At 38.6% G+C, this 20299-nt stretch overlaps 1 protein-coding gene across 1 annotated transcript in view; it reads left to right on the forward strand.

Moving 5' to 3' along the window:
- SMG1 (SMG1 nonsense mediated mRNA decay associated PI3K related kinase) overlaps positions 1 to 19664 on the forward strand; it is a 61206-nt gene extending 41542 nt beyond the window's left edge. Inside the window, exons 39-63 of the mRNA XM_052679651.1 lie at positions 487 to 709; positions 1577 to 1823; positions 2366 to 2595; positions 3151 to 3399; positions 3796 to 3934; positions 4021 to 4130; positions 5072 to 5290; positions 5674 to 5864; positions 6464 to 6636; positions 7003 to 7282; positions 7819 to 8091; positions 8229 to 8463; positions 9267 to 9493; positions 10212 to 10362; positions 10449 to 10638; positions 10856 to 11325; positions 12221 to 12358; positions 12922 to 13074; positions 13403 to 13582; positions 13796 to 14023; positions 14468 to 14679; positions 15173 to 15279; positions 16030 to 16209; positions 16312 to 16418; positions 17093 to 19664. Coding sequence (XP_052535611.1) covers positions 487 to 709; positions 1577 to 1823; positions 2366 to 2595; positions 3151 to 3399; positions 3796 to 3934; positions 4021 to 4130; positions 5072 to 5290; positions 5674 to 5864; positions 6464 to 6636; positions 7003 to 7282; positions 7819 to 8091; positions 8229 to 8463; positions 9267 to 9493; positions 10212 to 10362; positions 10449 to 10638; positions 10856 to 11325; positions 12221 to 12358; positions 12922 to 13074; positions 13403 to 13582; positions 13796 to 14023; positions 14468 to 14679; positions 15173 to 15279; positions 16030 to 16209; positions 16312 to 16418; positions 17093 to 17170 — 4990 coding nt within the window. The 3' untranslated portion in view covers positions 17171 to 19664. The remainder of the gene's footprint in view (positions 1 to 486; positions 710 to 1576; positions 1824 to 2365; positions 2596 to 3150; positions 3400 to 3795; positions 3935 to 4020; positions 4131 to 5071; positions 5291 to 5673; positions 5865 to 6463; positions 6637 to 7002; positions 7283 to 7818; positions 8092 to 8228; positions 8464 to 9266; positions 9494 to 10211; positions 10363 to 10448; positions 10639 to 10855; positions 11326 to 12220; positions 12359 to 12921; positions 13075 to 13402; positions 13583 to 13795; positions 14024 to 14467; positions 14680 to 15172; positions 15280 to 16029; positions 16210 to 16311; positions 16419 to 17092) is intronic.
- The last annotated feature ends 635 nt before the right edge of the window (positions 19665 to 20299 follow it).

Genomic DNA, 20299 nt, shown 5'->3' on the forward strand with positions numbered 1-20299 from the left:
TTTGCTTTTCAGTGTGCAGAAACAATTTTTTTTTATCTCTTATCTGGATTCTCCTGTGAATGGATTTGTGGAAGGGGAAGGCCTTCATTGGATGCTTGCCTAAGCATAAAAACACCTCTTAAATTCCACAGTCAAGTATGAAATAGAATGGCAGAATAGGATATTCCTCTTTTACTTCTTTAGAGTGTGGTACACTCTCATGAAGTGGTAATAAAGAGCTCTTGTAACAAAGGAAATGCGTTTAGGGTGTTTTGTATTCCCTGGACTTCTGAAATCTGGGTCTCCAGTGGTGAAAAGCCCGACTGCAAATGTTTCAGTTTGAAGTATGATTCAGAGGAGCATTTCATTTTAATACAGTTGTTCTCAAAGACCTCATTATAGAGATGCATTGGTTTTGTGATTTCTCTGATGTCTTGTTTGCAGCCTGTTTTAATGCTCTGCTTATGAGGTTGTTTTTATGGTATTGAGATATTTTTTTTTTAATAGAGAGGAGAAGATAGCAATCATGCGTGAGAAGCATACAGCTCTAATGAAGCCCATTGTATTTGCTTTGGAACATGTCCGGAGCATCACTGCAGCTCCTACAGAAACTCCTCATGAGAAGTGGTTCCAGGATAACTATGGAGGTGCCATCGAAAATGCACTGGAAAAACTTAAGAATCCTTTGAATCCTGCTAAGCCTGGAAGCAGCTGGCTCCCCTTTAAAGAGGTATTACATCACAGACTAGGGGTTGTCTCACTCTTTGGTGTCCTGTTGTTGTCTTCATGTTCCAAAATCATGTCCTGAACTAGTCTCCTCTGCAGTCAGCATAGACATGCTCCATACTGAAGCACAGTAACTTTGGTATCTCGGCTGTCTGCCATACTGCACTTCTACCCAAAGGAGTTATTTTTTAATATCAATTTAGAGGGCAGAGGGCTTCTGTTTTTTAAATTCTGTCTTTCTGAATCTATGTAATTTAAGCTTAGTAGCTTCAAATGGTAACAAGCTGATACTCTGGTTATCCTGAGTGATAGCTGTTCTGTGCTGCAACTTTCAATTACTCAACCTTTCTCAAAGGTACTTAGTCAATTATATGATTTTTGTCTTAGTTTTTTGTTTCCCCTCAACACATAAAGTGTTTGTGTTGCCCACATGGATGTCCAGAGGCAGCCTGTTGTTTTTTAAATTGCTTGGTAGTTTTAAGTTTTCAGTTTTACACAGAGTTCCTTCAGCTTTGCAAGGAGCAAGTAGGCATGGAGATACATAAAGAGGAGGTTGCTAGAGGCTGCTGCCTTTGACTACACCTGAAAGATGTATAAATGCAGGAGCAAACCTCTTGAGGAGTTTGACTTCTTGTGACTTTGTTGCTTATTACCACACAGGCTGCATTTGCTGTTTCACAGAGTGTATGTCTTGGATTTTGTCAACTTCATTCTAAACTGTAAATGGATTAGTAAGGTGCCAAGGATGAAAAACAATTGAAGGAAATCTCTGTACTTTCTAGAAGAGGAAGACCATTAAGTCTGTTTTTAATTTTTAATGCTAGCTTTTAAGGTGAGCCTCAACCTAAAACAAAACATTTCCTTGGAATAGGTTATGCTAAGTTTGCAGCAAAGAGCACAGAAACGGGCTAGTTATCTCTTGCGGCTTGAAGAAATCAGTCCTTGGTTGGCTGCCATGATGAACACTGAGATAGCGCTCCCGGGAGAAGTATCCACCAGAGACACAGTCACAATTCATAGTGTGGGCAGCACCATCACCATTCTGCCTACCAAAACCAAACCTAAAAAGCTGCTTTTCCTGGGCTCGGATGGGAAGAACTATCCGTACTTGTTCAAAGGTAAGAAATTGAGATTTTTATTAAACAAGTTAATATCTCTGATTGCAGACCAGATATCCCAGAGTTGGAAGGATGCATGTTGTCATTGTGCGCAGTATGGACAGAATGTTTCATCCGCTCACTCTCCTCCCTTTATTCCACCTCACTATACGTGTTCAAGGATTTTTGCCTTCCAAAGCTATAAGTCAAGGGAGTTTCAGGTATCTTTTGTATTTTTAGGATTAGCTGGATGCACTTTACCAGAAGCCTAAGAATCTCAGAAGACGTCTTTTAAGACTTCATGTCTCCTTCAGTAGGGAAAGACCTGTTCACTACATTAGTTACTGTTTTGTATGCTGTTCACAGAGAGATGTGATAAACTGATTCTAGTAGGTAAAAGTTAAGTAAACATTAAGGTTTAAACTGAATGACTCATCTTTAATCTGCATAATTTGTGGAGCTGTTTGTAGTCGGAAATGAAGTAGGATTTCAGAAAATGCTTTTTGGGCTTTAGGATGGAATCTTATTATCTAGAAACTGAATTTTAAACTAATTTAACACAGGTTTAGAAGACCTGCACCTGGATGAAAGAATCATGCAATTCCTATCAATTGTGAACACAATGTTTGCTACCATTAACCGTCAAGAGACCCCGAGGTTTCACGCACGGCACTACTCTGTGACACCTCTGGGAACAAGGTCAGGCTTGATCCAGTGGGTGGATGGAGCTACACCTTTGTTTGGTCTTTACAAGCGATGGCAACAGCGAGAAGCTGCTTTACAAGCACAAAAGGTAACTACAATGTAGGGACGACTCAGAAGGGACACTTTTATTCTCACTTGGTTGGCAGTTCTAAGTAACATAGTTTTAAAATAGACTTTTTTTGTTCACGATCATGAAGGATGGGTGTGTGTATTTGCATTTCTTGAGGTTCTACCAGATGTCAGTGGAATTATGTATATACATACGTGTATGTATTTATATTTATTACAGTAGCTAACATAAGTATACTTTTCTGGCACAATAATGCAAGAACTGTTTTTGAATGGAGTTAAACTTAGATTTCACATCACATTCTCTACTCCTTTTCTATTTTCAATGTAGTCTTTACCACAGTATTTTCAAAACTGACCTTAGTAATTACTGAGTAAAGTTAGGCGAAAACAAAGTGTTTTGACTGTCTTTAGGTTTTCTCAGTTACTGAACTTCAAAACAGCTCTCTGCACTGTAAAGTCATTGTTGAAGAGTTGTTAATTGTATGTTATTCTCATTTAGACTGAATGTGGGAATCTTTTATGTGATAATGTAAGCTGTGATTTGTACACTAGAATTTTTGACCTCTTCTAGGCTCAGGATTCTTATCAGACTCCTCAGAATCCTGGAATCGTGCCTAGACCTAGTGAACTTTACTACAGTAAAATTGGACCTGCTTTAAAGGCAGTTGGGCTTAGTCTTGATGTGTCACGTCGTGACTGGCCCTTGAATGTGATGAGAGCTGTTCTAGAAGAACTGATGGAAGCAACTCCCCCAAATCTCCTAGCTAAGGAGCTCTGGTCATCATGTACTACACCAGATGAATGGTGGAGAGTTACACAGGTAAGTTACAACAAATATATTTTGCCTTTGAAAGATTTTTTTTTCTAATGGGTTGAAGGTCAGCAAAGGCTTAGGATGTTATCAAGCAATGTTGCTGTGCAGTTTGATGAGTTAGCACTGACAGAGTTTCACAGAATGAGGAATGTTGGTAGGAAATAATGTAGTTGTACCATGTGGAATAAAAAATGTGTATATACCTGATTTCTTTACATTATTTAACTAGGATTATTGGTTTAAGAAATGATAGCTCTTGTAAGACATCATATAGAAAACAGCTTGAAGTATGGTGGCTTTGATTTGTCTTCTGCTTAAAAATAATGCAATAAGATAGTAGTCAGTCCAATGTGTTGGCAGAGAATTCCCACAAATAATTTTTTCCTGAAACTCTCTTTAAAGTCTTATGCAAGATCCACTGCAGTTATGTCCATGGTTGGCTACATCATTGGTCTTGGAGACAGACATCTGGATAATGTTCTTATAGATATGACCACGGGAGAAGTTGTCCACATAGATTATAATGTTTGCTTTGAAAAAGGTAATTTAAAAATGCCTTAAGTTATTCTAATGATAGATTTCTTTTTTTGGCAATTAAAAGAAACAACTTAAATTTTTATCTTAAAGGGAAAAGCCTTAGGGTGCCAGAGAAAGTTCCATTCCGGATGACGCACAATATTGAAACAGCACTTGGAGTGACAGGAGTAGAGGGGGTTTTCAGGCTTTCTTGTGAACAGGTAAGTTTGGGAGTTTGTGGAAAACCTGAGGGCTGTCACTTACCAAATATAGTCTTAGATGCTTGCTGTTAAGCATTCTGCTGTTGATTTATAAAGTCTTGAGATTTAGGTTGATTTACCTTTCTGTAATATGTAGCCTAGCCAAATATATGCTGCCATCAAGTCTAAGTAGCTTGGTTAAGGTAAAATTTGAGCAATGTAGTAATCTCTTCTCACAGGAAACTAGTCTGTTTGTTCACTTTCTTATATTTTTTTTTCAGGTAAAAAGTGAATTACTAAATAGCTAAAATTATTAGTAAATTTCCAATCTTTGCTTACTGTAAGAATTCTGATGGATTTTTAAGAAAACTGTGATTCCCCCCACATAAAGGGAACGCTTTATTAAGCTGTAACCCAAAATCTTAGCCAATGTGTTTTGGAGCTTTTTATTCTGGAGGTACTTTCACAGAAGAATGGCTTGCATGTCCCAAAGCAAGTGATTCCCAATGACTTCATTCTTTTCTTGGCCTTGCCAAGTGCGTGAGGTGGCTCTTTATGAGGACTGTAGCTAGTCATTTCCCATTAGACACTCATGAGGTTTGCTTACCCTTTTTCTTCAGTACTCTTCTTTTGCAAATGTGACAGGTCATTATTTTGTTTGTTTTTTAAATAAAAAATTGGTAAGCTCTGAATATATAAAGGTAAAGATGCTTCTTTCTCAAGTGTCTGTTGCTAGAGTTTGTGTGGAAGGCTCGAATTGCAAGACAACTTGGTTGTCTTTTTTTAGTTACTACATGAACGCATCACTGAGTGATGTTTGTACAGAATAGCTGTTTGTACATCCTGTGGTGTTCTTCCTGTGTTTGAGGTGTGTGGGGTTAATTGATGGATTTCTGTAGCTGCTCAAACACGATGTTTTATCCAAGGACGACACAAATGATTGTTTAAAATGCATGGTGCAGGTCCTTCATATCATGCGGCGTGGGAGAGAAACTTTGCTTACATTGCTTGAAGCTTTTGTTTATGATCCTCTGGTGGACTGGACAGCAGGGGGTGAGGCAGGATTTGCAGGAGCTGTATATGGTGGTGGTGGCCAGCAGGCTGAAAACAAGCAAAGCAAGAGAGAAATGGAAAGAGATATTACACGTAGTCTCTTCTCTTCAAGAGTGGCTGAGATAAAGGTGAGTTCACTTCAGTTGTTTTCTACTATATAATCAAGTAGCTTGTACACTTTCTTGTCATTTCTTCACATTTGGGGATGGTGGAAGAGGCGGTCACCTATTAGAAATGGTTCACAAAATGTAGCTAAGTGGCACTTGTATTTAGGTGGGTGTTTATGCAGAGCTTGAAAGTGTTTATTTTCTGTGTGCTTAACTCTAAAACATATTCTAATATTTGGTCCAAGTTAAGACTGGAGGCCTTTAAAAATAGGGTCATAGTGTCATCTAAACGTTGTCCGTGAAGCTTTAGGCCTGTAGCATTGGAGAGAGAATTCTAGATGAACACTTTTCTCTTACCTGTTTCAATTAAATCCTGTCCTATAAATCCTGTATCTTGGTTATAGGTTAACTGGTTTAAGAACAGAGATGAAATGCTGGCTGTGCTTCCAAAGTTGGACAGTAGTTTAGAAGAATATCTCAACCTGCAAGAGCAGCTGACAGATGTAGAAAAATTGCAAGGAAAGCTACTGGAGGAGATAGAATTTCTTGAAGGCGCAGAAGGAGTGGATCATCCCTCTCATACACTTCAGCACAGGTACAGAGAAACTAGGAATTCTGACAGGAATCTCAGATTAATAAGAGTTGGTGATTTAGTATGTTCTTAAATATACGTTTTTCTTGTTTAATTTATGAGAGAAATTAACAGCAGAGTAAAAACTATTCTTACAGTAAAAGGTCATTCCTTATGTAGAAGAAATACTAAATCAATTTTCCTACTGAATGATCTTAAGTCTTAGGGTTCGTACTCTCAGTATTACCTGCACTATTGCATGTTTCGTGTTTAACCCTCAGTGCAAGAAACAGAATAGACTGAAAGCCTTCAAATAATCTGCAGCTACTGGTTTATGGAACAAAAATCTTTGAATCTGCTCCTAATTCTTAATGTTATTTTACAAGCTTAGTTAAAAACGATAAAGGATTTGAAGTGCATGGATGTATGCACACGTGCATGCAGTTGTTATTTGGTAGGAACTTGGTTATTAACAGTGTTTAAGTTTTATGTCATTGCTGAGAATATATTAATTTTCTGGTCAGTGAGACATTGCAGCATCGTTCAGTATAGTTCTGTATTCCCTATTTTTTTCTACTATTTTCTTGTAGTATTTACTTGATTCTGTGGTTTCACTAATCCAGGTATTCTGAGCACACACAGTTGCAGACCCAACAAAGGGCTGTCCAGGAGGCGATCCAGGTGAAGCTGAATGAATTTGAGCAGTGGATAACACACTACCAAGCTGCTTTCAGTAATTTAGAGGCAACGCAACTTGCAAGTCTCCTTCAAGAAATCAGCACGCAAATGGACCTAGGTATTAAATAGTGTTTATTTAAAATGGTTTGAAAATAACTAGAGTTGAATACCAGGAGGCCCCATGAGTATCTTCTACCTTAAAAACAAGGTCCTTTCTATAATAAATTTTAAAAGAGTTTCTTTAAAGAGCAATTTAGGGCACTATAAAGCTTTTCTTCCAAGCTGCCTGAAGGAGCCTTTCCGTCTTGCCTTAGCTGTGCATGAGATTCTCTTACATTTAGGATTCATATTAGTACTTTTGATCTCAGTGTTGTCTTTACTGCAGCTAAAAATAAAACAAACAGAAGCCCAAACTACATTATGCTCAATATTTGTATGCTTCAGAGCTAATTAAAAAGTAAGCTTTACTTATCTGTCTTAAAAGGTCCTCCGAGTTATGTACCAGCAACAGCATTTCTGCAAAATGCAGGCCAGGCACATCTCATCAGCCAGTGTGAACAATTAGAAGGGGAGGTTGGTGCTCTTCTCCAGCAGAGAAGATCTGTTTTACGTGGTTGCCTCGAACAGTTGCACAACTATGCAACAGTGGCTCTTCAGTATCCCAAAGCTGTGTTTCAGAAGCACCGAATAGAGCAGTGGAAGACTTGGATGGAAGAACTCATCTGCAACATGACAATAGAGCGCTGTCAGGATATCTTTAGAAAGTAAGTTGGCAGAGTAATGGGCTGTTTGAAAAACTTAATTTTCAGCTACTTTGGGATTTTAACTTTCTAATTACAATAAATGATTTTTCTAATTAATCTAATTATAAAGCAAAACAAAATTAAGTTGTAATTTTGGGAGTCTGGAGGAAAAAAACATTGTTTTAAAAATACTTTTCTGGAGTTTAATATGTTTACTGTGAAAAAAACACAACACAACAAAACAACAACAACAAAAAACAGGCAAAAAAAACATAAACAAAAAAAAAAACAAGGTAACATTGTCCTGTAAAGAACAAAGTAATAACAACGTGGCATTAGGGCTGTGATATTCAGGGAGTTTACAAACATTGAGTATTTAAAAATCACATAGCTCAACAAAAAGATTTTTTTTTTTTCTCCCCTTAAACCAAATTTTCAAGCAATTGTTTTTTAATTTTTTTTCTCTAACATGAGGCCATTACTTGGCTTACAGGTTGTAGATTGTATTCAAATGTTTACAGACGGGAGACTTTAGTCCTTGTACTTTTGCCTTACAGGTATGAAATGCAATATGCTCCGCAGCCACCTGCAAGTGTGTGCCAGTTCATAACTGCGACAGAAATGACCCTCCAGCGCTACGCAGCAGATATAAATAGCAGACTTATCAGGCAGGTGGAGCGCCTGAAGCAGGAGGCAGTTACTGTACCTGTTTGTGAAGAGCAGCTGAAAGAAATTGAACGTTGCATAAAAGTTTTCCTTCATGAAAACGGAGAGGAGGGCTCGCTGAGCTTAGCAAGCGTCATCATCTCTGCTCTTTGTACACTGACGAGGTGAGATACCTCCTGTGAAACCTTTTGGTATGCATTCCTGTTTGAGAACACGTAAAGGGAATGTTTGAAGTTACATGGAGGATGCATGAATACATGGAGAAGGCAGGCTGTCTAACCACCTGTTGTAATGCTCCTAGGCGGAATCTGATGATGGAAGGTGCGGCATCTAGTGCTGGAGAGCAGCTGGTTGATCTGACTTCGAGAGATGGAGCCTGGTTTTTGGAAGAGCTCTGCAGCATGAGTGGGAATGTTACTTGCCTTGTGCAGTTGCTGAAGCAATGTCATCTTGTACCCCAGGACTTAGATATTCCTAACCCAATTGAAGCATCAGAAGCTGTTCATTTAGCTAATGGAGTATACATCTCACTTCAGGTAATACTTTATGTTAAATCTTCGCTCATCCTCAACCTTCTTGGGCTTCATCTAAGTCATTCTTAATAGCTTCTTGCTTAAAACCAGCTGTTTTTATGATACTACTGTGATTACTTGGAGGAAGCTTTAGTCTTGGTTTTCTCTACTTTCCTGAGTTGACCAGCCATTCATTCTTATTACCGTTTGCATTTTTACTGGTCAGAGCAAACAGCTTTAATCTGTGTGGCAAGTTGTAAAAACAAAAAAACTGCTGTCAAGGAATCAGGAGCAAGGAGTTAGTAGCAGATTTGGAGACAAACCAGCTTCATGTCTTGCTTTCATTCCTTTACTCTGGTGGTGGTGGTGGCCCAGAACAGCCTTCACATTGTTTAACCTGTGTTATTTCCGTTCTGTCCTGCTAAGCTTCACTTATTTTCACCTGAAACAGGTAGTTGGAAACAAATTCTGAAAAGCTGTTTTATAGACTCCTATCTCCAAGACAGGGAAGAAGAGAATAATTTAATGAGTATTTTTGGCCCAGACTTTTGTTGTATCTGAGAGCTCCTTGTTGAGCTCTTGAATAAGTACGTGTTTCAATTAAGCAGCCAAAATAATTAATTGTTTTGGTACATCTTGTTTCGTTTTGGAGACTGAGAGCACTGGTTAGTCCTTTCTGTAGCTGCATTTAGTTCCCCTGCTTTATGTCATTGAAGGTTCTATTTTGTCTTACCTGCATTGATTTCTGTGGTGTGAGTAGGTCTCTGGCAATAAGTAAATACAAATTACAATCTGGCAAACTTTTTTCTCTTTTCCTTTTCTTGCAGGAATTGAATTCCAACTTCCGGCAGATTATTTTCCCTGAAGCACTTCGGTGCTTAATGAAAGGAGAATATACTTTAGAAAGCATGCTTCGTGAGTTAGATAACCTTATTGAACAAACAACTGATGGAGTTTCCTTGCAAACATTGGTTGAATCTCTTCAGGCCTACTTAAGAAATGCAGCTATGGGACTAGAGGAGGAAACACACACTCATTACATTGATGTTGCAAGGTAAATCTCTTTTTCTTTTAGGTATGAGAAAGAGAACGAAGACTGCAGAATCATATTACTTCATCTAAATTTGAGTATTTGAAGTTTGGACTTTTTGTGCTCCAGAATGAAAAAGTGGTCTTGCTGCTTCTCTTGAATTCCAGTGACTCCATCAGCAGTATAATGAAGTGTTTTACTTAAGTTAATTTTCTTCCTGGTTTACCCATTGGCAAGCCTGCTCAGCTTGTCAGTTGAGAGTCAAAAGTTGTATAAGGGAGGGAGAGAATAAGACCATCCTTCCAGAGCAGCAAGTGCGGTCCCAGCCATAACCTGAGACCTCATCTCCCACTCCTGCAGCCTGTACTTCGTTACGTAATTCAGTCAGTTAATACATGTGTATTGTAAAAATGAGTACTTCTAAGGAAGGAATGGTAATATTTGCATCACTTAATATTCATAACATTTTTTTTACCATGCTCAGAGGAAGTACAATCTATATTCTCTACCTCTATTTCCTAATGGCTTTTTAATACAGTCCTGTCCTACGTAATATCCTTAACTGTTCTTATGAGTCCAGCAGTAGAACTGATATATAGAATCGTAGAGAGAGGGGAGGGGGTGGAACCTGTGAAAAATTCACCTTAGTTCCAATCTTCTGTAGCTGTAGGAGCTATCAGTTTAAGAAAATGCTGTTTTTACTTAGTCTACAAAAATTAAACATGTACTTTATTTATTTAAGAGTACTTCATGCTCAGTATGGTGAGCTGATTCAGCCAAGGAATGGTTCTGTTGATGAAACTCCCAAAATGTCAGCTGGTCAGATGCTTTTGGTAGCCTTTGATGGAATGTTTGCTCAAGTGGAAACTGCGTTTGGTTTATTGATTGAAAAGGTATGGATTTGTTCTTCTCAAAGTACGCTTTGAGCTTGGCATATGACAGTTCTATAAAACAAAACTATTTCCTTTATGTTGCTCAGCTAAACAAGATGGAAGTCCCTGTAGCTTGGCGTAAGATCGACATAATTAGGGAAGCCCGCAGCACTCAAGTGAACTTTTTTGATGATGACAATAATCGTCAAGTTCTGGAGGAAATCTTCTTTTTGAAGAGACTGCAAACAATTAAAGAGTTTTTCAGACTCTGTGGTACCTTTTCTAAAACATTGTCAGGTAAATAAATGTTATTAAATACTTTCACTTTGTCCACTGCTCATCCCATTATTTCCTGAGAATAGGAAGACACTGTTATTTTAGCTCACCTTTCCAATGCAGTAAGTAATCAAAAGTTTTAAATGAATTCCTGTAATCTTCCTGTTTTTGTAAGTCTAATATTTTTCTAAATCCATCTAAAATTTAAAACAGAGGTGTTTCCTTTTTTTTCTTTAAGGAATCAGTTCACTTGATGACCAGAATGCAGTAAACGGACCCGTTCAGATTGTCAATGTGAAAGCCCTTTACAGAAACTCTTGCTTTAGCGAAGACCAAATGGCCAAACCAATCAAAGCTTTTACTGCTGACTTTGTGAGACAGCTTTTAATTGGCCTTCCAAATCAGGCTTTAGGGCTGACTTTGTGCAGTTTCATCAGCGCTTTGGGTGTGGATATCATTGCTCAGGTAGAAGCTAAAGACTTTGGAGCAGAAAGCAAAGTTTCTGTGGATGACCTGTGCAAGAAAGCTGTGGAGCACAATATCCAGATTGGCAAGTTCTCACAGCTGGTCATGAACAGGGCAACAGTCCTTGCTAGTTCGTATGATACAGCGTGGAAGAAGCATGATCTGGTGCGCAGACTTGAAACCAGTATTTCATCTTGCAAGACCAGCCTTCAGAGAGTGCAGCTGCATATTGCCATGTTCCAAGTAAGACCTCATTTTCTTACAAATTGTGCCTGTGGAAAATGAGCTTTAGCTACTGTGTCTAAGCACTACAGGAACCTGATTATTTATTGAGTGAGCTTTAGAGTGTTTTAGTGGATGTTTTATTGAAAACTGCTTATCTTGTAAAATGAAAAGCGACAGGATAAGCTCTTTTTAGAGCAAATATAAGTTGTTTTTTTCAGTAACCATCAAATAATTTATTAGAAGAAAATAATTTATTATTTGGAATTCATACTCCTTTAAGGTATAAATCTAAAGGAGGAGCTTGCTTAAAACAGAGGGTACGTGTTGCTGAATGTCATCCATTAACTTCCCTTTTAAGTTGTAATGTGTTAAATCTCCCCTTGCTTCCTTTTAATCTCATGGAAAAATATAGCAGTGCTGATCCTGAAAACGTTGTTGGGTGGCGATGCTGTCACATACCTTGAACTTCACACCAGTATCCAACTGTACTGTAATATCAGTGTTTATTTTATGGTATTTTGTAGGTTATGGTTAGAAGCTATGTGTAAGTTCAGTTACTAAACTATTTTATGGACCGTAAGCAAAATTGTCTATCTCTTACGCATCATAAGTGAATTATTTCCAGATATTGATGGGCTTCTCCTTTAGATCAAAAAAATGTGAATACATAATTTCTAGTTAATTAGTGAGTGATCAACACTAAAAAGTTCCAAGTCAATGAAGTGTAAGTTACAGCTACTTACAATTTTTAGTACTCAGTAACGTTTTAAACTTGTAAATGTGCTGGTATCACCTTTTGATATCTACTCTTTCAAGCCCTGGTAATAAGGTGGAACAAAGTACTCGAATTGCTGTTTGTGAAGCAGAGTATATTGTGGTGAGTTGTTGACAATCAAGCGTTTGTCTTTTAAAGTGGCAGCATGAAGATCTTCTTATCAGTCGCCCACAAGCCATTTCTGTTACTCCTCCTCCTCGTTCTGCAATTCTGGCCAACATGAAGAAGAAACTTCATACGCTCAGCCAGATTGAAGCCTCAATTGCAACAGTTCAGGTATTACTCTTTCTTGTTGAGCAGCATATTGCAATCTGACTCTTAACTACCTGCTGTAAGGTTATCTGCTACCTCCAGATTATCTATTGCTCTCAAAGTTTTTTTTCTATTTATTCTGTGTTAAGGTTTCTGTGTGCTGTAGCTGGCCTCAGCTTTTTAAACTTTTGGGTGTCAGCAGTGTAGGATGTTTCTTTAAAATAAGTACCCTTTAGCTTCTTGAATTCTAATTGTTTTTAGTCATGAAGATACTGAAGTTTATATCCTGAAGTTGAATCCAGGACTACTGGGATTTTTGTCTCATTTTTAGTTGAGAAACATGACTGATTTGCTTCCAAGGCAGATTACTTACTTTCCCTAACAATCAAATCCAGTCGTGATGCGTACTGAAAAGAAACCTTTAAACAGCATACGCTAATATTTGTCATTAAGGAATACCACATTATTTTATATATGTGCTCTTATGAATGTGTCTGCATGTGTTACAGATGCATAATTTCTTTTAAGCCATAGGCTTAATGTGGTACATATTGATCTGTGTATTTTTTCCTTCTCCCCCGATGCAGGAGAAACTGGCAGCGCTTGAAGCAAGTATTGAGCAGCGTTTGAAATGGGCCGGAGGGGCTAATCCTGCACTAGCACCAGTCTTGCAAGATTTTGATGCCACTATTGCTGAAAGAAGAAACCTTGTCCTGAAAGAAAGTCAAAGAGCAAGTCAGGTACTATATATGTGGGATTGAATTGATAAGTGTTTCGCTCTATTTCTTGAGATAATGGATTTATTTAGATGATTTCTTTTCCTGCTCAGCTTCAAAAGAGCAGAGCAATAACCACATACTACTGGGAATCCTACTGAATAACCAATAGGAGTAATCCAAGGGAGAGATGCCACAGGCTGGATTACCCTGAAATTATGCTATTACTGTGACAGAGTGGCTTACTGCTGTATTTAAAATTCTCCCTCATAAGTGTATGGAACAAATGCAGTTTGTGTAACATCCAGTTTAACTGGAATGTCGTCTTTGTCACTCTTGCTTTGATTTTCAGGTTACTTTCCTGTGCAGTAATATCATCCACTTTGAAAGTTTACGTACTAGAACAGCAGAAGCCTTAAATCTTGATGCTGCATTATTTGAACTTCTCAAACGCTGCCAACAAATGTGTTCGTTTGCATCACAGTTCAACAGCTCAGTGTCTGAACTGGAGCTTCGTCTGCTTCAGAGAGTGGTGAGTAAAGGCCAAAGCAGAATCTCTGGTGTTACTGACTTGCCATAATCAGAGTTTGCAATTTTTCTTCCGTCTGAATAATGTTATATGTACCTCCTGGTGGGCTGCATGGAGTTCATTCTATTACCTCCTATACACCTGATGATAACACTGATTTTATAATTGAATTTTGTCTCTATGTGGAGCTACAGAACTTTTTCTTATTACTTTTAGGGCACTGGTCTTGAACATCCTATTGGCAGCTCCGAGTGGCTTCACTCAGCCCTCAAGCAGTTGACGCAGGAAATAACTACACAGAGAACTGTACAGGCAGAGAGAGAACAGCAAATAGAAACAGTTTGTGAAACTATTCAAAATCTGGTGGATAATATTAAAACTGTGCTCACAGGTCATAATAGACAACTTGGAGATGTCAAGCATCTACTGAAGGCTATGGCAAAGGTATGCCTGAAACGTTATTAGACTTACTACTCAAAACCATGTTGGTATAGGTAAAGAAAAACAATACTTGTAATGCTGTGGATTTTAAAGTATATAGGAACAGTGAAATGGGCTCATGCATATGGAGTCCAGGACTTGAATTTCTAGAGATTAAGCAAATGTTGTAACTTCTAGAGTTAGGTTAATCAAGTTCTGGTTAAATTAAGCCCTTCATTTGACAGCTTAAGGGTTTTCTTTATGTACTTCTAAAAATCTTCCTGGCTTTTCATCAGTAAAGCATTTAATCATTCCAGTTTATTTTCTTAAAATATAACTACTGAAAATGATGGTTATTTTTAGTCAGATGACAAGCTGAGGAGTTAAAAAGGCTAAAAAATGCTTTTCGTTGCTGGATTTTGGTAAATGGAATAAACATTTCACCTTTCTTGCATGTGTTTGTTGCAGGATGAAGAAGCAGCTTTGGCAGATGGTGAAGATGTTCCCTATGAGAATAGTGTTAGGCAGTTCTTGGGCGAATATAAATCATGGCAAGATAATATTCAGACAGTTTTGTTTACGTTAGTTCAGGTTATGGGTCAAGTCCGCAATCAGGAACACGTGGAAATGCTGCAAGAAATAACCCCCACCCTGAAAGAGCTAAAAACACAGAGCCAAAGGTAAGGAAGTTGCCTTCTGTGAGTTGAGGAGCTGGGGCTCTTCAGCCAGGAGAAGAGAAGGCTCTGGAGGGGACCTGATAGTGGCCTTCCAGGACCAGAAGGGGGCCTACAGGAAAGCTGGGGAGGGGCTTTTTTTAAGGGCATGTAGCGACAGGACAAAGGGAAATGGCTTCAAATGGGAGAGGAGAGATTTAGACTGGATATGGGGAAGAAATTTTCCACTGTGAGGGCAGTGAGACACTGGCACGGGTTGCCCGGCAAGGCTGTGGATGCTCCTCCTTGGCAGCATTCATGCCAGGAGGTGTCCCTGCCTGTAGCAGGGGTTGGAACCAGGTAATCTTAAACCCAAACCATTGGAGTACCTAGTTGATGGTTGTCCCAAAATGCAAAATGTTTTGGCTAAATATGACTTAGTGTAACCTTCTTTATGAATTTTTTGGTAGCTCAAGTAGTTCAATGAATGCTTATCAATTCCATTATTTTTTTTTCCTAGTGTCTACAATAATCTAGTGAGTTTTGCATCACCCTTAGTCACAGATACATCAAATGAATGCTCAAGTCCAACATCAGCTGCTACATACCAGCCAACCTTTGCTGCAGGTAACATTGAGAAAGTAGAAATATTAAACAATAAGAATTTAGAGAAGAGATTATAATTTTTCAATAAATTTTGAAGTATAGTCTTTATGAGGTGATATAAACCTATAAAGGTTAATTATTCAACATAAAGGACTGAATGGCCATCTGACAGTAACCCTGGAGATCTGGATTTGCTCAGCAACAGATCCCATCTATTCTGAGGTTTGTGTGAACTGAACTTTAATTCCTGTTGAAATTACTGTTAAATTTCGTGGTGATTTTGGAGTTAATCCTAAAACTACAAATGCATTCATGTTCAAAATAATGTCATTACTTTTCAAAGCATGAATAAACTTTCTCCTAAGCATGGATTTCTTTCACTTAAAAAGCTTATTCTGCTCAGAGCATTTGGGCTAAGCACAATTTTCTGTTTTCTATAAAGAGCAGTAACTGCATTTTTAGACCTTCCATACCAAATGATAAAATTAGTGAGGTTATGAGAGTTCATAAAAATGTGCTTAATTGTAAACATTTTGTAGTAGAATAAAACCTCTTACTAAATTCTGTTCAAACTCTTGCTTAATAAGTGGAAGAAATCACAAAATGATAAGACTAAAGAAAGAAGAACTGGAACAGAGTTTTAAAATACACCTTTAAAGTGCATTTGTTAAGAATGAAGTACAGATATGCATTTAGTGCACACTTAGTTCTATTTTTTTTCTTGCATCTGAAACATCTTTTAGATGCTTCAAACTTGAATTTTCTTTACAGCTGTACGTAGCAATACAGGGCAGAAAACTCAGCCAGAGGTGATGTCACAGAATGCAAGAAAGCTAATTCAGAAAAATCTTGCCACATCAGCAGATACTCCTCCAAGCACAGTCCCAGGAACTGGCAAAAGTGTTGCCTGTAGTCCCAAGAAGACAGCCAGGGACCCTAAAACAGGAAAAGGTAAATACAGTTGCAAACTGGGCTTTAAAGCACAGCAACTAAAAAAGCCTCAGTTGGCTTCTATGCAGGAATGTGAAACTGAACTTTGTTTTGTGCCTTTAGCTGTGCAGGAAAGGAATTCATATGCAGTTAGTGTGTGGAAGCGAGTCAAAGCCAAGTTGGAGGGCCGAGATGTGGATCCCAGCAGGAGGATGTCTGTTGCTGAACAGGTTAGTTGAAAATAGTAAAGTTCAAATACCAGACCTTGCCTTAAACATTTGGTATTAAGCATGAATTTTATATGCATGCTGAGGTATGCCTTAAATACTGAAGCCCTGCTGTGAATGGGGAATCCCAATGGAGAGGTGCTGTTTAAATTCCAAAACAAGTGGAGGTATGCTGTTGTCTTGCATTACTGCACTGATTATCAAATGAGTTTGTTTCTTATATCAGGGTTACAGACCCATGCATCAGATAAAATTGTCTCTTGTACATCAGGATGCTAACCCTTGTTTCACAGCTGTTGGTATCCAGTGAGAACGTGAGGTTTGTAAAATGGTCTGAAGGACAAGGCTTGTCTGCTCGCTGGTGTAACACAGCCATACTTTTCTCGTAGGACCTGTCTGTGGACTTGTGAATTTGAGAATGTTGTGACTATGGTCAGGTTAGGAGTTATGAGTGAAGTGATGCTTAATTGCTTTTTCCACATCCAGTACAGATTCGTGTTTCTTATGTGAACTACAGAAGGCTGCGTGGATCAAGTTTACAGTGAACACAGCTTCATTTTTGTTTTTTTTAATGAGATTTTTGTGTTTGCAGGTGAAACTTGACAGTAAATGCTAAGATTTCTTAAGCACTTCAGAAATCGAGCATGTTTTAATTACTTGTTTGACCTTTTTAATAGGTTGACTTTGTGATTAAGGAAGCAACTAATCTAGATAACTTGGCTCAGCTGTATGAAGGTTGGACTGCCTGGGTATGAGTAGGGAGAAAGCAGATCGGTCTGGTTCAGCGAGGTCAGACATCCACCAGAATCAACTCGGCCTCAGGCATCCGTAGCCACACCACAGTCGGTGGTGATGCATACTGGGGCTTAATCTGAGGAAACCTAGGAAATCTCGGTGCACTGGGAAGTGAATCCTGCAGGATAGCTGCACTCAGGGATACGCTAAACACAATGGTCTGCAACCCCCAAGGTCAAGGGTGCAAGTTCACCGCTTGAGCAACACGGTTTGTCTTTCTGCTACGGAAGAACTGCAAACGTGTGTGGGGGTTTGCTGCAGAAAGAAATCGGGATGCTACAAACCGCAGAGTGATTTGGAACTCAATTCCACCTGACCCTGTGAACAATTCAGGAAACACCGAACCCTGTTCAAAGAAAAACAGAAAAAATGGGGCCACGAAGAAATCGCAGCAAGGAAGATTTGATGCATTCAGATTCTTGATACTCTTGTTGCTTGGCAACAGTGCTGGTTGTGTTGACCAGTTAGTGCGGAAAAAGGCTACGAAACGTAAACTTCAGAAATGGACTGAAAGCAAAGAGCTGTACATCAGAAATACGCTGCATTGGAAGAACTTCTGAGATAGAAGAAAAAGCCTTTGTTTCTTTTCCCTTTCCTCTTTCCTTTCTTTCTTTCCTCTCAGGCTCTCCTCGCATACACCTCTTGGCTTCTTCTTGTAGGCTAGGCGTACTTCCAATATACTTTTTATTTCAATCCTTCTACTTCACAGTTTAGTCAAATGAACAACTTCAGTTTTGTTTGGTTTAAAAAAGAAAAAATTCCAAAAGCACTGAAAATATGGAACATCAATGATTACTTATGAGTTGGATGGTCAAATGCGAAATGTAATTTTGGTTATGTTGAAGTCATTTCTGTGATTCTATTATGTACAGTTTCTCAAAATTGTCACTGTGCATTTAAAAGTAATGAATCCTACAGGCATTTGATTTCATGTGCACTTCCCTCTGCTTGCAGTGTACACTTTTTTGTAGTTCAAATTGTCCCTCCAATCTCATTCTACTGTGATTGCTGTAGTTTCTTTCGTACGACGTAGCTAAACCGATGTAATCTTTACCTTTTTAAAAACCAGGATAGAGTCTCTAGTAGAGTTTTACATTGTTGATGACAGATAAACAATAAAGTGATGTTCTGGTGGAGGTAGAGTGATACGCTTCTTACTTCACTTTCCTAATACTTTTAGTTCACACTTGTAAATTATAGTGCTTCAGTTCACAGGGGTGTAATCCAAGAAATGAAGGACTCCAATTTTTGTTCAACCAGCTCTGTAAAGATTTTGGCAGAGTAATTTTGCTTTGCCGAGTTGATTTTACAGGTGGTTGTTCAGTAGCGCATCCATAGCGAATCTTTGACTTGTTTTTAATCAGTTCTGCGCTGAAAGTGTGATTATGATCAGAAAATTCTCTCTAAAAATGGCATCTTCTCAGATCTGCTTCTCTGCCAGTTGTCTGAAATCCATCTCATTTCCTTTCTAAAGTGGGATGCCTCTTGGAAAAGGCAACTTCCTTTTCTTACTGCAAATAAATGTAATTTGGGTACAGCTGCAGACTCTTACAGGTTCTGATAGTTGAAGCAGAAATGCACACTGGTGTTGTCAACCATTTGCAATGCTACATGTAAAAAGTTTCTCTTTGGTAAACTGCATTCATTGCACACAGCTGCTGAAAAAGGACAGATGTAGGGAGATCCTCTCTGCCATTTTAGTCTATTTTCAGAGTAAAAACACACCTCAAATACAGCATCTTTTTTTTTTTAATCAGAAGTTCAGTACTGAAGGATTTGAGCCAAGCTCACTAGTGGCAAAAAGGTTCATTCAACTGAATGGATTTGAAGCAGTTTGAGCGGAAAGCGTGCCTAGCGATTTTCGGATACCATGAATTAACACCAGGCACAAGTCAGAAACTTGCAGAATTTCAGTGTTTGCACTATGCTTGCTGCTTTGCCTCCTCAGTAGGTCTCAGAATTAATTCACTTTCTCCAGCTTTTCGTGGACATGCACTTTGAAGTGTAAGGATTTTCAGAAGACACACGGCCTTCTCTGCAGTCTGATTGCCTGACTGTAACTGCAGGGAGGCCACAGGCTTCGTACTTAACAATACCCATGCGAATGCATTCCACTGTCATTGCTTCCTGAACCCCCTGCCGTGCTGTGCATTGCAAGAAGGAAGGTGTTTGAATGTTGCAGTGAAGAACGTTCATATGCAGAACAAGACACTTGATGCTGTTGGCCCTTTTTATTTTTTTCTCCAGTTACAAATAACCTTACGAACAATCTGTTTGGAGTACCATAGTAACAAGAGCGTTCAACGTGCTGTTTTATTTCTTGGAAGCCGGGGGAAAGGGAGGGGTAATGCACTCACCTGTGGCTCATGTATTACACCTCTGCCATCCAGAAATGAAACACTTGTGTGGAGATGGGTTCTTTACTGCGTCATTTAATAAAGTTTTAAAAAGAAACACGCGCACTCAATTTCCTTGTATGCCAAACTACTCGTGGTGTTGAAAAAAGGGAGGGGGAAGAATAAAATAATATAAACTAAAACAGATCAGCTCCGCTCTGTTACTCTGAAAACAGATTCTGTGCTTCCATGTGCCATGTTAAATGAGGCTGCATTAATTGCAGATGTGTTTTGGAAGACATGGTAACTTCATTATTTCAGTTAGGAAAATGCTTCCTCCCCCTGTTTGTGGGTTTTTGGGTTGTTTTTTTTTAATTTTAAGAAAAATGTGAGAAAATAATCTTCTAAGTCTTTGTTATGAAGCTGCTGTGGAGGCATTGGTGACACATACGTGGGGAGTGAGTGTGGCTCAATGCACACACTCCACCATAACCATAAATCCAGAGCAAAGTACATCTGGCCATGCTGAGAAAACTTAAGTGCTTCAAAAGTGTCCTATAATGCAAAATAAGTAAAACAATCATTTCCTGTTATTTGCAGCTATTTCATTTTAGGAATTAAAGAATCGTACTAGCAGAAATATTTAAAATGACGCTGTCATTCGTCTTCTGCTTTCAGAAACCAGCATCCAATTGCTACATGAAATCTATATCATGTCTTTAGTGGAGAAGTTACTCAGGAGTATGGTCGTAA

Source organism: Tympanuchus pallidicinctus, unplaced genomic scaffold, assembly GCF_026119805.1.
Source record: "Tympanuchus pallidicinctus isolate F22 unplaced genomic scaffold, pur_lepc_1.0 scaffold18, whole genome shotgun sequence".
Taxonomy (NCBI): domain Eukaryota; kingdom Metazoa; phylum Chordata; class Aves; order Galliformes; family Phasianidae; genus Tympanuchus; species Tympanuchus pallidicinctus.